The 14792-nt window shown below is 38.3% G+C and overlaps 2 protein-coding genes across 4 annotated transcripts in view; both read right to left on the bottom strand.

Annotated features, from left to right (window-relative positions):
- The window catches only part of LOC308087919 (H-2 class II histocompatibility antigen, E-S beta chain-like), a 662842-nt gene that overhangs the window by 29486 nt on the left and 618564 nt on the right, over positions 1-14792 (bottom strand). The gene's annotated exons all lie outside the window — the stretch shown is intronic.
- The window catches only part of LOC308087930 (H-2 class II histocompatibility antigen, E-S beta chain-like), a 36910-nt gene continuing 22809 nt past the window's right edge, over positions 692-14792 (bottom strand). The window contains exons 9-10 of one of the 3 annotated variants that reach the window (XM_080432189.1): positions 2640-2696; positions 1440-1897 (exon numbers count right to left, since the gene is read on the bottom strand). In XM_080432189.1, the coding sequence (XP_080288315.1) occupies positions 2659-2696 (38 nt within the window). In that variant the 3' untranslated portion in view covers positions 1440-1897; positions 2640-2658. Of the gene's footprint in view, positions 938-1439; positions 1898-2639; positions 2697-14792 lie in introns of those variants that run through there. The other 2 variants (XR_013933381.1, XM_080432188.1) reach the window with 2 other exon arrangements.

Below are 14792 nucleotides of genomic sequence, written 5' to 3'. Positions count from 1 at the left end.
ACAAATACCAAAAATAGCAGATATACAGTACAAGCTCACAATAGTGTCACATCGCAACAGCCAAACTGAGGGACTTTATGTAAAAAAGCTAGCCATGGTTCACATGACGCTTGTCTGTCACGAGCGTCATGGCGGAATTTCTGGTTTTGGCACTTTCTCCATTTACAACCCGTACATGTATAGAGTGTTTGTTCAGTAACCGTGTTAAATAGCTCTATATTGTGATAGTGATCATTGTTATAGAGTATTTATTCAGTAACCGTGTTAAATAGCTCTATATTGTGATAGTAATCATTGTTATAGAGTATTTATTCAGTAACAGTGTTAAATAGCTCTATATTGTGATAGTAATCATTGTTATAGAGTATTTATTCAGTAACAGTGTTAAATCACTCTATATTGTGATAGTAATCATTGTTATGGAGTATTTATTCAGTAACAGTGTTAAATAGCTCTATATTGTGATAGTAATCATTGTTATTATTCAGTAACAGTGTTAAATAGCTCTATATTGTGATAGTAATCATTACTATAGAGTGTTTGTTCAGTAGCAGTGTTAAATAGCTCTATATTGTGAATGGGCACTCTCTCTTGATTGGCTGAAATTGGCAACCCACCTGCAGTGAAATGTAAGAGAACATGAGGCACAATTATGTTTTCTCATTCCTTTATTGATATTGTGACATTCCATTCAAACCAAGCAAATTAAAGCCAAAATCTAATATCTGAACTTCAAACCATTCATGATCAGGGGCCCAGATCCCAGGGGGGAAGGAACGGATAGAAACACAACAGTGGAGCTGAAAAACGGAAAGATAAATAATCACCTCAAGACCACCCTAGAGGGTTTAGGTCCACACATCACCTCAGACCACCCTAGAGGACCAGGTCCACCCATCACCTCAGACCACCCTAGAGGACCAGGTCCACCCATCACCTCAGACCACCCTAGGGGATCAGGTCCACCCATCACAGGGAAATAGTGATGTCATGATGATTGTAACACATTAATTATCACACATTATAAATGATTACATAATAATAAATGACTTATGGTAATTTATAAAATAATAAAACCTTTTTCACAAACATGGTTGACTGACTTCCATTCAGATGGATATTAATATTATATATGTTATGAAGATCTCTTATGAAGAACGCTGATTGTGTGTGTGATCATTTATTTAATGTTTCAATATAGTGTAGAACTGAAATATTATGTTTGTGTTTTCTGACGACAGAAACTATACAATGTAGTTTGATGAACCGCCCACACTAATTGGGACTCCCTCTTCCTTTGGTGTGTCGCCCAGGTGGCGCCTCAACCCTGACCTTTAACCTCACAAACACTATGTCTATAAACCTAACCTTAAAGGCCTTTGCAGACAGGGTGCGATTTTCCGCACGGAAAAAACAGACATTATAATTTTTTTAATGAACACATGGTTCTCAATGACCTCATGCACACCGGCTCCAAATTTACCGTGCGGCGATGCGATGCGGCGATGTTTTTTTTTTTTCTTCAATCAAACCCAGTTCGATTCATGCGTTTTTTCGCACGCGGTAAAAACTGATTGACTAATCGCACCCTGTGTGCAAAGGCCTTAACTCTAAACCCTTTAACCTCGCATAAACTATGTCTATAAACCTAACCTCACCTCAAAACCACGTCAACCTTTGCAAAACACTGGGAAAAGACAGTAATTATCGTTAGCCTTCGCTAGCCATTTAGCAGTTTGAATTGTTTAAAGGACACATTAGTGGAAAAAGGTTGATGATGTCATCATTGTGCTGCTGCTATGAGTATTTAAAAGCTGAATGGACACACATGTATTAACTCCTTTCTCCACTAGGGAGCAGCGATGACTCTGCTTCTCTGAAAACACACCCAGGTGTTCTGTGAAAAGACAAGAAAAACAATACAAATCTGAATGTACTAACTGTGCGAACATGTTAACAGAATAACCTTCCCTTAATATAGTAAATAATCATTCCCAAAAGATTATTAATGTAACATTAATAACTTTAATAACTTAATAACTAAATGTTTGTTAATGCTTAATGATTTAATTATTTAAAACTATAAAAGGATAATAGATCATGAACAATGTATTAATAAACTACTTGAAAACCTAACCTCCCAGCACACTTCCTGCAACTACAGTAACCATCAAAGTAGAAACAACTCAGTCCATTCAAACAACATTTGACCAATACTTTGTCAATAGTGTATCTTAGTAGGAAGGGCAGCTCAGTTGGTAAAACACTCTCCTTTGGACCACAAGGTTCTGTCTTTGATCCTGTTAGTGATGGAATGATTAGTGTTTTAAATGTACGGAATCATTGGGTACAGATCACTGAAATGTTTAGTTCAACCAAGAGGACCCCCCCCCCATCTGATCACATTGTCATCAGTGATACAACAAATCATTTGATTATTAAATGTGATTATTAGATTCATTATTATAAGAGATTATGCAGAAGACACATGATAATGTGAATTCACACGACCGGGATGGGTTACAGCTGTTTCACTTCTTACTGAAACATGTTGTTTTGTGTATGTTTTTGTAGTTATATACACTTTTATACATAAACAAAAAGAATAAAAGTTCAGTAAAAAGAAAGAGGAAATGAACCTGGGTGTGTGGGAGGAGTCTAAAGATCCTCATTGGTTGTCGGCACCAGAATACGACCTGATAGAAGAAGAAGAGAGACAGTTAATACACACTTACAAATGAATTATATGTACTGTATTGTGTGTATTTGTTTGCATTTCTGTGAGTATTCCACATGTCATGTGATCCTCTGTTGATCTGACGTCATTTCTTCCACTGGAAGTAGTATAATTAATGTAACATGTTAATTAAACATGCTAATCACCTTGTTTCTTCCACTGGAAGTAGATGAATCCAGACAGGAACAAGACCAGACCCAGAACCAGACCTGATGCTCCCATGGCCACCTTGTTCTTCACTGACTCTGGCATGGAGTCATCTGACAATACAAATATCATATCATATCATATCATATCATATCATATCATACCATATCATATCATATCATATCATATCATATCATATCATATCATATCATATCATATCATTACAGTAGATTAAAACACCTTGTTCTTCACTGACTCTGACATGGAGTCATCTGACAATAAGCTACACCAACCAAACACAATAAACAATAAACAGACGACACAGTCATTGTGAGTCTGTTCAGTAATAATGAGTCCAACCCTATTGGTCCAGTCCTTGAGGAGTTTGTCACCTGATGTGACATGTCCTTCTTAGAGATAAATCCAAAACAAAGGATATGATGATAGATTTTAGAAGACATGAATCAACCTTTTACTATGATGATTATAAACCAGGCTGTGGAATGTGCAGAAAGTATCTTCGGACAGAGTCATAGACTCAGAACTGTGAGGCAGTTTGTAAAAAAGAACATCAGCGCTTGTTCTGTCTTAGAAAACTGTCTTGTTTTCACATTGATAAAACCATGATGACTCTTTGATCTGCTTTTATCAAATCAATCTAGTCTTTTATCTGTTGTTATCAAATCTATAAGCTCATAGCTATGAGCTTGTAGATCTCCTATCTTTGAAAAATCTTGAACATTTGTGCAAATGTTTGGATATCATTTATAAATACATATATATTTTTAAACAACATTTTTAACTCCAGTATTTGCTTCTGGGGGTCACTGGAAAAAACATATTTTGATGGGGATCGGCATCCAAAAACATATAGTTTTGGGGGTTCTTGAAAAGAATTGGTTTGAGCACCACTGATATAGCAACAATAGTTTTTCTCAGAAAAATGAAGACATATGTTGAGAGACATTTGACAGTTACAAATGTTCGCTTTTATATATAAAATAAAATAGCAGATCTACAAGCTCATAGTGCGGCACTCGGTGCCGCACTAGAGCTTGTAGATCTGCTATTTAGACAGTAGATTGCACTAGATTACAGTAACTGACCCCAGTCCATCTTGATAGGCGCGGTCAGGCTGGGATGTTCCACCATGCATGTGATCTTCTCTCCTGATCTGTAATACACGCGCACGCACGCACGCACGCACGCACGCACGCACGCACGCACGCACGCACGCACACACACACACACACACACACACACACACACACACACACACACACACACACACACACACACACACACACACACACACACACACACACACACACACACACACACACACACACACACACACACACACTGGTAGTACCAGTAGAGGTGTCTATTAGTTGTGTATTTCTATGTATAGGTGTCTGTTAGGTGTGTACCTGGGTGTGTACTCCAGGTAGGAGTGGTACTGGTAGTACCAGTCTCCATCAGACAGCTCATCAGTAGAGGAGAGGCCAGAGGTCAAAGGTTCTTGACCTATCCACCAGGTCACCAGGATCACTTTAGGATAGAAGTCGTAGCTGCTGCACCTCAGCATGTGAGTGTGTTCACCACGACGAGGGGGAGTCTCTGACTTCAGTCTCACTTTGGGCTCCACTGGATAAATAAGATTATTATTATTATTATTATTATTATTATTATTATTATTATTATTATTATTATTATTATTATTATTATTATTACAATTATTATTATTATATAACCGTCATAAGAAAATGTCATTATCATTAAGAATTGTATATCATCCAAATGAGATCCAAATGATCCAGAAAGCTGCAACACAGTCTTCAAAACAGCCAAAATGTTCACATTTCCCGGCTCTCCCCCGTTCTCCTCTCCCTCCATTTTGCTCACTTTCCCCACTTGCTGCCCTCACAGAGTACAAAACACAGATGTTGGCCTACAAAGCAACCAAAGGTATGACACCCCCATATCTTCAAACCTGATCCAACCCTACAAACCCTCACCCTCCACACGTCCTAGACTCTTCTCCCTTCCCTAAAACACCCTGGACAACGCTCCACACGTCCTAGACTCTTCTCCCTTCCTTAAAACACCCTGGACAACGCTCCACACGTCTTAAACTCTTCTCCCTTCCTTAAAACACACTGGACAACGCTCGACACGTCCTAGACTCTTCTCCCTTCCCTAAAACACCCTGGACAACGCTCCACACATCCTAGACCCTTCTCCCTTCTGGCTCCCAAACTGTGGAATAAACTCCCCATTGCAGTCAGAGCTGCAGACTCACTCCCAATCTACCACCATAATCTGAAGACTGTAGCACTAGACCTAGCCTTGATGACCTTGCAGTCTTATGCAAAGGTTAACATGTAATTTAGATATCATGTTATGTAGACAGAGGCCAGGTTCATTGTAGACCTGGTGTCCTATAGTTTGGATAGTTTCAATGTATGTATTATTTATTTGTTTGATATTATACTGTTTAGACTGATGATAGGTTCTTGGTTTATCTATGATCCTAGATTACAATGTCTATGCATTTAATGTATTACCTTGTGTTTTCCTTGCTTACTGTGAATCTGTCTGGATTAAGAGCGTCTGATAAATGCCTACATTGTAAATTGTAACTATAAATGTCAGTGTTTGGCCACCAGATGGCACCAGAGTACTTTAGGTTCTACAATAGTCTACAGTTTTCTACAACATAGAATATATTTATATAACGTAATTTAAACATATTAAATAATTAACAGTTACACAGTGCTTTACATAAACAACAGTAAACCAAGCAATATCATTTTATGAAAATAGCTCAAATGAACACGAGTAAAAACAACAACAAAAAACAATACATAATCCTGTAAAATATTGTGATTAAAAACATACAAAACAAACTAGTAAAGACAATAATTAAAATATAAAATCAGGAGGTGAAATGAAGTGTATAGAGGTGTGTTTTAGCCTTCATGGTTCTTTTTAAAGTTAATTTAAAAACATTAATCCTGGTGTCTCTGTTTTAGGCAGGTCATTATATGAGGGTGAAAACACTCAGAAATAGATCTATATGTTTCATTTATACTCGGTTTACGATGGTAACACCACATGTTGTGAGCTTGTAGATATGCTATTTCCACTGTGTGACAGCCTGTTAGGATACAGTATAAATCAAGAGGATCTGAAATGTTTCTCAGCAGATAAAGACATATGTAATAATTATTATATGATCAATATTAACACTATTAATCATCTCTGAATAGAATCATGTGATTTCATGTTATAGTTTATGAGGTGATGAGTGTTGAGTGCTGCTCTGAGATCAGCTCACCTCTCTTTTTCAGAGCATTGGAGTAGTAGAGCTCAGTGTTGGGTTTGCAGATTGCCTCTCGGTTTCTTCTCATCCTAGCCAGTTCTCTAGGATCTTTATTGAGGCGCTCTGCGTTCTTCACACCAAACTCAGTGTATCCAACCCACTGATCTACTCTACTGTCCCACCTGCGGTACTCATCACCATCGAAATTCATTGACTGTATGTACTGTATGTCCTTCAGCTCACTGGAGTTAAACACACAGCGATAAGCCACATAGTACACATATCCATCTGGAAATAGACAATTAAAAATGTCATTAATGTTCAGTTTTATTATCATCTGTATGATATCAACACTAGGCTAACTGGGGGAAGTTAGAATAGTAGGGGGTGAGAATAGTGGGGGGGGGTGCACGATGTGGTGTGGGTCACATGCACACAATTCTTTTAATTAATTGATAAATTAAACGACCATAAAACAACAGTAACAACACACTCTACCAGCCTTCAGTGGTGGAAAAATACTCAAATGTTAAAAGTAAAAGTAAAAGTATCAATACTTCAATGTCGAAATACTCTGTTACAATTCTGGAATTCAAAATACTTGAGTAAAAGTATAAAAGTATTTGCATCAAAATGTACTTAAAGTACCAAAAGTAAAAGTACTCATTATACAAAATGTCCCATTTCAAGTTTTCAAATGTATACAAATCCTTTGAAAATAGCAGATCTACAAGCTCACAATGCGTTGCGCTTGTTCTACAAGCGTTGTAGATCGGCCGATATAGGGCTGAAGTGGTTACTGTATGTTTTGTAATAATAATCAAAATCTACAAAGTAACTAGAAACTAAAGTTTTCAAATAATTGTAGTGGAGTAAAAGTACAATATTTGCCTCTGAGATTTAGTGGAGTAGGAATGTTTCTCCATGTTTATTAACATAATCATCAATTGCAACTCTTCGAGGAATAGAGTCAATAATAGGGATAAAATCTTCCATATTTCCAATTCTAGCGTTCACGTCCCCACCAATATAAATTGCATCCACTTCAGAAAATTGATAGATCAAACGTAATAAACGACAGAAAAAAGCTGAAGCTTCTCTTCCCCAGGGGGAATTTTCAGGTGGGAGGTAACAGGAAAATATGACAAAACTATACTCTGATAATTTATGTTGAAATAATAAACCTAAAATCCCATCATCTTTTTCAACAGTTTCAATCTGGTAATCTTGAAATAAACTCAACCTAACTAACATCCCCACTCCCCCAGATGCTCTACATGCTTTAATGTGCGTCTTCCTATTTAACCCAAACCATACATACCCGTCCAGTTCAATAACATTTTCCCCTTGAAGATGAGTCTCATTTAAGGAGACAATGTCTGCATTCAAAGACTGTAGAATAGATAACCTAAGGTCACAGTTTGCTTGTGTCCATCCATTTATATTCCAATGTAAGAATGATATGTGCTCACAGGGGCTATATGAGGGTGGGACACCTCATTTTGTGCCGCTCCGACGCGGCGTGCTGGCGTCTGTCTGTCTGTCTGTCTGTCTGTCTGTCTGTCTGTCTGTCTGTCTGTCTGTCTGTCTATGTTTTATTTTGATGGTAACTGTTGTATAATCGTATTGGAATTTGTCTTTTAATTGAAATTCCAAATAAATAAATTAAAGTGTGTGTGTGTGTGTGTGTGTGTGTGTGTGTGTGTGTGTGTGTGTGTGTGTGTGTGTGTGTGTCTGTGTGTGTGTCTGTGTGTGTGTCTGTGTGTGTGTCTGTGCGTGCGTGCGTGCGTGCGTGCGTGCGTGCGTGCGTGCGTGCGTGCGTGTGTGTGTATACTCAACCGTTTGAGTTAATAACTATTGTGTCAATAGTATTCTATACCTTTCACTGGTGGTTTCTTCAAGGCAGTGCGAACGGTGTCCAGCTGAGATTTGCAGAAGAGCTGCAGACCCAAAGCTATATCATAAGCTCCTGGGAAGGTCATTGGATCTAGAAACGGAGGCAGAGGCTCCACCACCTTCCCTTTGTTGAAGTCTGCATACACCATCACTTCACCATCCAGTCCCACCATGAACTCTTTATATGAGTCTTTAACTGTGTCTGAACAGCTAAGGAAATTAATCTGCTCATGGAACACTGGGAAAACAAACAAAAAAAATTTATGAAATTCAACAACAAACTTCTTCACAGTGACAATAACACAAAATATATTTCATGATGTCACAACAACCCATGTATCAAATCATGTCAGATTTCTAGTGTGATGACGTCTCCACGCCCCGCCCACCGCAGCGTCCGCTCGTCAGGACCCGACGTCTCCGTGTCGTCCTTGATCAGCGTTTACTGTGCGCAGCGCCCGCGCACACCCGGCGTAGCGGCCGAGTGGCGTGGCGCTGTCGTAACTATAAGTACATTTACTCAAGTACAATTATGAGGTATTTTTACTTTACTTGAGTATTTCCAATGTTCAGTACTTTTGCTCCACTACTATTATTTGACAACTTTAGTTACTAGTTACTTTGTAGATTTTGATCATTATTACAAAATATACATCACCCACTTCAGCCCTATATATATTTTGGCCATTTGAAAATAGCAGAAATTGTAGATCTGCTATTTTCAAAAGATATTTATAGGTTACATTTTAGACGATAACTTGTGAAACAGGACATTCTGCATAATGACTACTTCCACTTTTGGTACTTTAAGTAATTTATTTGACCAATACATAAAAAAATATACTTTACAATAATACATAAGTAAAATAAACCCCACTGTTGGTGACAGGTATTGAAATTAAGCTATGATGGGTTGTTATGGTTTTTAATTGATTCATTGGTCACTCCATTCACAAAGAGGTCATGTGGTGTTGGTGCTACGTCAGTCAGTAGTAAAGTCAGCTGTTTCACCTGCGGGTTTCATGAATGAAATGGAGAGGGGGTGAACAGGGGAAGTTCAAGTTCAAGTTTGCTGACCGCACGGTATAGCGCAACACTATAGACCCCTTAACAGACGATTTTCTGACTCCATTGGTCCACACACTCAGGCTCACCGCCAGCTTTCTGGTTTATTTTGTTTATTGTTTATTATTTCGCATTATTGCTTATTTTGTTATTGCTTATTATTGTTTATTTGCTTATTATTGTTTATTTGCTTATTATTGTTTATTTAGTGTTTTTGTGATTACTGCTCATTTTGGTGAGACTAGGCCTACTGACGGCATCCTATTATCATATATATATATATATATATATATATATATATATATATATATATATATATATAAGATATAATATATATATATATATATATATATACATTATAGATATATCACCTAACCCAAGCCAAATGTTAAGTTAATCTATTTGTCCGACACTGCCTAAGAGCCTATTTCCTGTCTTGCAGGCCTGTTGCTGGGGACCCCTTGGTGTGTTGGAGCAGGTGGCGGCCGCCCAGTTGGGTTGTGGTAATCCCCCCCCCCCCTTTGCTGTGCTTTTAGCATGAACTTGTGCCATATTGGGGTGCCCTTCCTCTGGGTCGGTCGGCCTGCTCCTCCTCCCCCTTACCCCCCAGCATTGGCCCTATCGGCACATAGGTTTTATTATTTAGTGCATTGCTCTATTGTTTTTAGCTATTAATTGTTTTGCCACTTTTATTATTGATGATACCTTGTTAATTACAATAAAGCTTTTTGTGCTTTGTCTAAACACCGTTTCTGCCTTTTATCATTCTCGTACAACGAACTTGTGTAAGGAGCAATATATGTTCAGGTGGTTGGTTTACATATAATAATAATAAGAATGATAATATTTCCTGGGGTGCAACTCCCCAGGTGGCGTAGTTGGCTATATTATATATTAATGCATTCCGCCCTGCTACACACGCAATGAAACCCATTCTATCAGGTCTCGCTAGGACGCGCCTCACCAGCCAACACACAAGAGGGGGTTGGGGTGTGCTGAAACCAGCGCACCCCAAAACAACAGGTTGGGAATTGATTGCGTGAAACAATCACCTGTGCGTCCAGTCTCAATGTTAGTAAACAAATAATTGGTCTATGCTATGATTCACGTGTATTTTAATGCCACTAAATGAATTGTTTTTAGCTTTAATAAAATGAACAAAACGCAGTACCCTGGAACAGTGAATTATTGACAACCAGCGCATCTGGCAGGTAAACGTTTCCCCCGATTTAGCATCTCGGTGACTGAATAAGTTTGTCTCGATAGTCGCCATACACCCACACTGTATAACATTTCTTTAACAGTTAAAATAGAAAATGTTTCATAGCAGCAGTTACAAAGAGGTATAAAATGTACAACCATATGTGTGCAACACTCTTGTATGATGAAATATGGAGATGTGAGGTTTCTGGAATCCCCAGGGTTCTATAATGAGCCCCTCCTCCCTCTGCACAAAACCCTAATTTTCATGATGTATTATATCATATTCTCCATATTTCATGATGTCACAACAACAGTTGGTAACATCTGTTTTTAAGGTTTATGCATTTGGACCAACATTCAAGATTCAATATTGTATATACAGGTAGTAAAAGGAGGGTGTGTGTGTGTGTGTGTGTGTGTGTGTGTGTGTGTGTGTGTGTGTGTGTGTGTGTGTGTGTGTGTGTGTGTGTGTGTGTGTGTGTGTGTGTGTGTGTGTGTGTGTGTGTGTGTGTGTGTGCGACTGCGTGCGTGTGTGTGCATGTCATTTGTTTGTATTGTGCATTGTTCATATTTGGTTTTATATAATAACAGTAGATATAAATGTATATATTATATAATAACATAAATATAATATATGTACTTACTTCCTGGGATCGCTTTGACATGAAGTAGAGAGGAGAGGATGAGGAGGGTGGCTGTAATCTTCATCATCACTGATCAAAACTAATCTGAATTTAATAGATGAGAATAAACAGATGAGAATAAACAGATCAGAATAAACAGATCAGAATAAACAGATCAGAATAAACAGATGAGAATAAACAGATCAGAATAAACAGATCAGAATAAACAGATCAGAATAAACAGATCAGAATAAACAGATGTTTACCGAAAGAGAAGTTCTGGAGTCTGAAAGAGAATGAAGGAGGACTCGTTCTTTAGTTCAGAAGAATCAGCCAATCAGATTAAAGATGATGTTACATCATCTGTTTCTGGAAGACAGCAGTCATGATTATTGCACATAATCATGTATGGTATATAGCTGCTGCTTATGCACCTTATATCTCCTTATGTAAATAATGTACCTTACGAACCTTATGTCTAACCTCATGTACATACTGTACCTTATGCACCTTATGTCTCCTCATGTACGTACTGTACCTTATGCACATTATGTCTCCTCATGTACATACTGTACCTTATGCATATTATGTCTCCTCATGTACATACTGTACCTTATGCACCTTATGTCTCCTCATGTTCATACTGTACCTTATGCACATTATGTCTCATGTACATACTGTACCAATTAGGTCTAACCTCTTGTACATACTCTACCTTATACCCCTTATGCATGACCTCATGTACATACTGTACCTTACGCAATTTATGTCTAACCTCATGTACATACTGTACCTTATGCACCTTATGTCTCCTCATGTACATACAGTATGTCAATATCTTTGTTTAATTCATCTTTTATTCTCTACTTGCCCCCCTCCGTCTTCTTTTCTTTCTCTTTCTGAAAGTATCTAAAACGATGGAGCTGCACACAAAATAATTTCACCCACTTCTTTACACCTTTAACCTGTGATGTGACAATAAAGATGATTCTGATTCTGTTGAAGAGAAACACAAGAAAGAAAGTAAAATAATTAGTAATGAATTAAAAGCTTTCAGATTAGACATGATGGGAGGCTAAAGGTTAAAGTTAATCACTTCAGATTGAAGTGATTACAGATTATTTAAAATATGAATAAAATAAATAATGTCTTCCCATGTAGTTGCTGTTGGAGGGCAACGGGTGGGGGGTTCCAATCCACACCAAACTTTACACAAACACTGTTCAGGTCTGGTAAGAGAATAGTCTCACCAAATAAACTGAATGTCACACATATGGTTCTACAGCAGTGTTACACAGTGTTTAACACTTCATATGGACAGAACTCAGAGACCGTTGGATTGGAAGGCTGTGCAGTAAAAGTCTATTTAGTCTATTAATTTACTTTTAATAATTTATAAGCTAAGGTCTTCTACATTCTCACACAAAGGAGTCACATTTAACCTAATAACTCAACCACATCTTCTTGGTCAAAGGTCAAAGGTGACATCTTGGAGCATCAGAGTGGTTAAAGGTAGCCTGGGATCAAATACCATTTTCAGGTTTCTGGTCCGGTCTGGAGTGGAAATAACTTTACGTCATCAGGCGGCCGGAACCCACGACCGGAACCTCCAGCGCTGTGCGACTCCAAAATGATTCCCCTAGTTTAAAACTTGTTTAGTTTAGTATAATCGTTTTGTTTCTTTTGGTATAATAATGGTTTGGTATGTTCATCTTTTATTCTAACTCGTAGCGCGACTAGCGAGACTAAACGAACTGATTCACATTATGTGGGGAACAAATACAATGTGACACCAACCGGAACCAACCACCAGAACACGATTGTTTTTTATCCTTTTTTCTAAACCGGATCACAGGGCTCAGTTTTAGAATGAATACCAGGCTTTCCTCCAACCTGCTCATCAGAAGCAGTTAGGGGTTCAGTGCCTTGCTCAAGGACACTTCAATATGAAGCCAGGAGGAGTCAGGGCTCAAACCGGGAACCTCTGTAAACTGATCTCACAGACGCTCCTCTAATCCAAGCCTCATTTATCTCACTGATGAAACCATCACGTCATGTGATCAAAGTGTTACTTTACAAAGTGTGTGTGTGTGTGTGTGTGTGTGTGTGTGTGTGTGTGTGTGTGTGTGTGTGTGTGTGTGTGTGTGTGTGTGTGTTCAGCGTCGCTGGTAAAATGCTGTTCATGTTCATTAAACATCAATCCAAGCCTCATTACATCTCACTGCTGAAACCATCAAATGTCTTTAAAAACACACTGGTCATGTGATCAAAGTGTCACATGAGAGGTGTGTGTGTGTGTGTGTGTGTGTGTGTGTGTGTGTGTGTGTGTGTGTGTGTGTGTGTGTGTGTGTGTGTGTGTGTGTGTGTGTGTGTGTGTGTGTGTGTGTGTGTGTGTGTGTGTGTGTGTGTCAGCCCATACTCGTTCCCCACAGAGGTCGTTAACGAGAATGATGTCCACACCTGTAACCGGCAACTCCGGCCTCACCCCCATGTGAACTTCTCCATTAACCAGCTCTGAAAGGAGAGACATTTCATGCACTGGAACAGGAACAACAAACATCCTCATTCCCTGAAACTAAATGCTCTAAACCTGCATCAGTTTCAGTTGAAAAAGTTTGAGCAGCACTGATATTATAGCAACAAATCTTTAGGATTTAGAAGACATTTGTAGAATCCCCCAGAAGCAAAGATTTGAGGTAAAAATTTTCACTTTAAAAACACATATATATTCAAAGATTTCCACTAATTTTCTAGATTTTTCAAAAATAGCAGATCTACAAGCTCATAGCGTGGCACTTGGTGTATATATTTAATTTAAATACAAAAATAAATAAAATGATTAAAAATAGAAACGAGACTTTCAACTTCTCCCGCTGGATGTCGACTTGTGTTAATCAAGTCGATTTGTCGACTAGTCGACTTTTTACAAATCAGTTCCAAAGGAAACTGTTGTTCAGCTGTGAACGAACTCAAAGAGAAGGCAAAAAGGTCTTTCTATGCCATCGAGCGTTCAGTTCAAATCCAAATTCAGATCAGAATATTGCTCAAAATTTAATTTGGTTATAGAATCCATAGCACTGTATGGTAGTGAGGTATGGGGCCCTTTATTAGAAAGTGATTGAGCAAAATGGGACAAAAATCCAGTTGAGATCCTGCACGCAGAGTTCTGCAAAACTATTATCCTTATTCCTGGTAAAAATAAAAAGCCCAAACTCTGCATGTGTAATAGAGTGAATATTGAGTGAATATTGAATTGCATAGTATTTCTAAAGTGAAGATAATCGGCTAGTAACGCCTGTTGATGACCTACTCTGAGATCGATTGCTCATGCCTTCCAGTTTGTGTAGGCGGAGCCACAGCCAACGTCCTCCATTCAATACAAGCTTTGAATGAGAGAAGATGTCTGTGTATTGTTTCATACTATTCTCCCCTGTTTCAGTTAAATATGTGAGGAAACTTTATCCTATGGATACATACTGTTTCATGCTAGGCCTGCACTCTGTGCTTCATGTGTTGTGATGAAGGAACAACGTCATTAGTGTTTGTAGTGTTTTCACTGAGCTAAAATAGCCACATGAGCTAAGCTAAGCTAATGTAGCACAAGCTACTGTCGTATAATAGACCCCAAGATGCTTATATTTATGAACATTACACACAAGTCCAAACCATATTAGAGATGTTAAAGTTAGTTCACTAAAGTATACTTTTACCTACAATCATGAAAAAGCATTTGTTGTTAAAAGAACATGTGGCTGCTAGCCTGGAGCTCATAGGTGTGAGTTGAAATGAACATCTC

The sequence above is a fragment of the Gymnoscopelus braueri genome (genome assembly GCF_963280865.1).
Source record: "Gymnoscopelus braueri genome assembly, chromosome: 7".
NCBI lineage: Eukaryota > Metazoa > Chordata > Actinopteri > Myctophiformes > Myctophidae > Gymnoscopelus > Gymnoscopelus braueri.
Note: the sequence above shows the minus strand (reverse complement) of the source record. Positions and strands in the feature narration are given on the sequence as shown.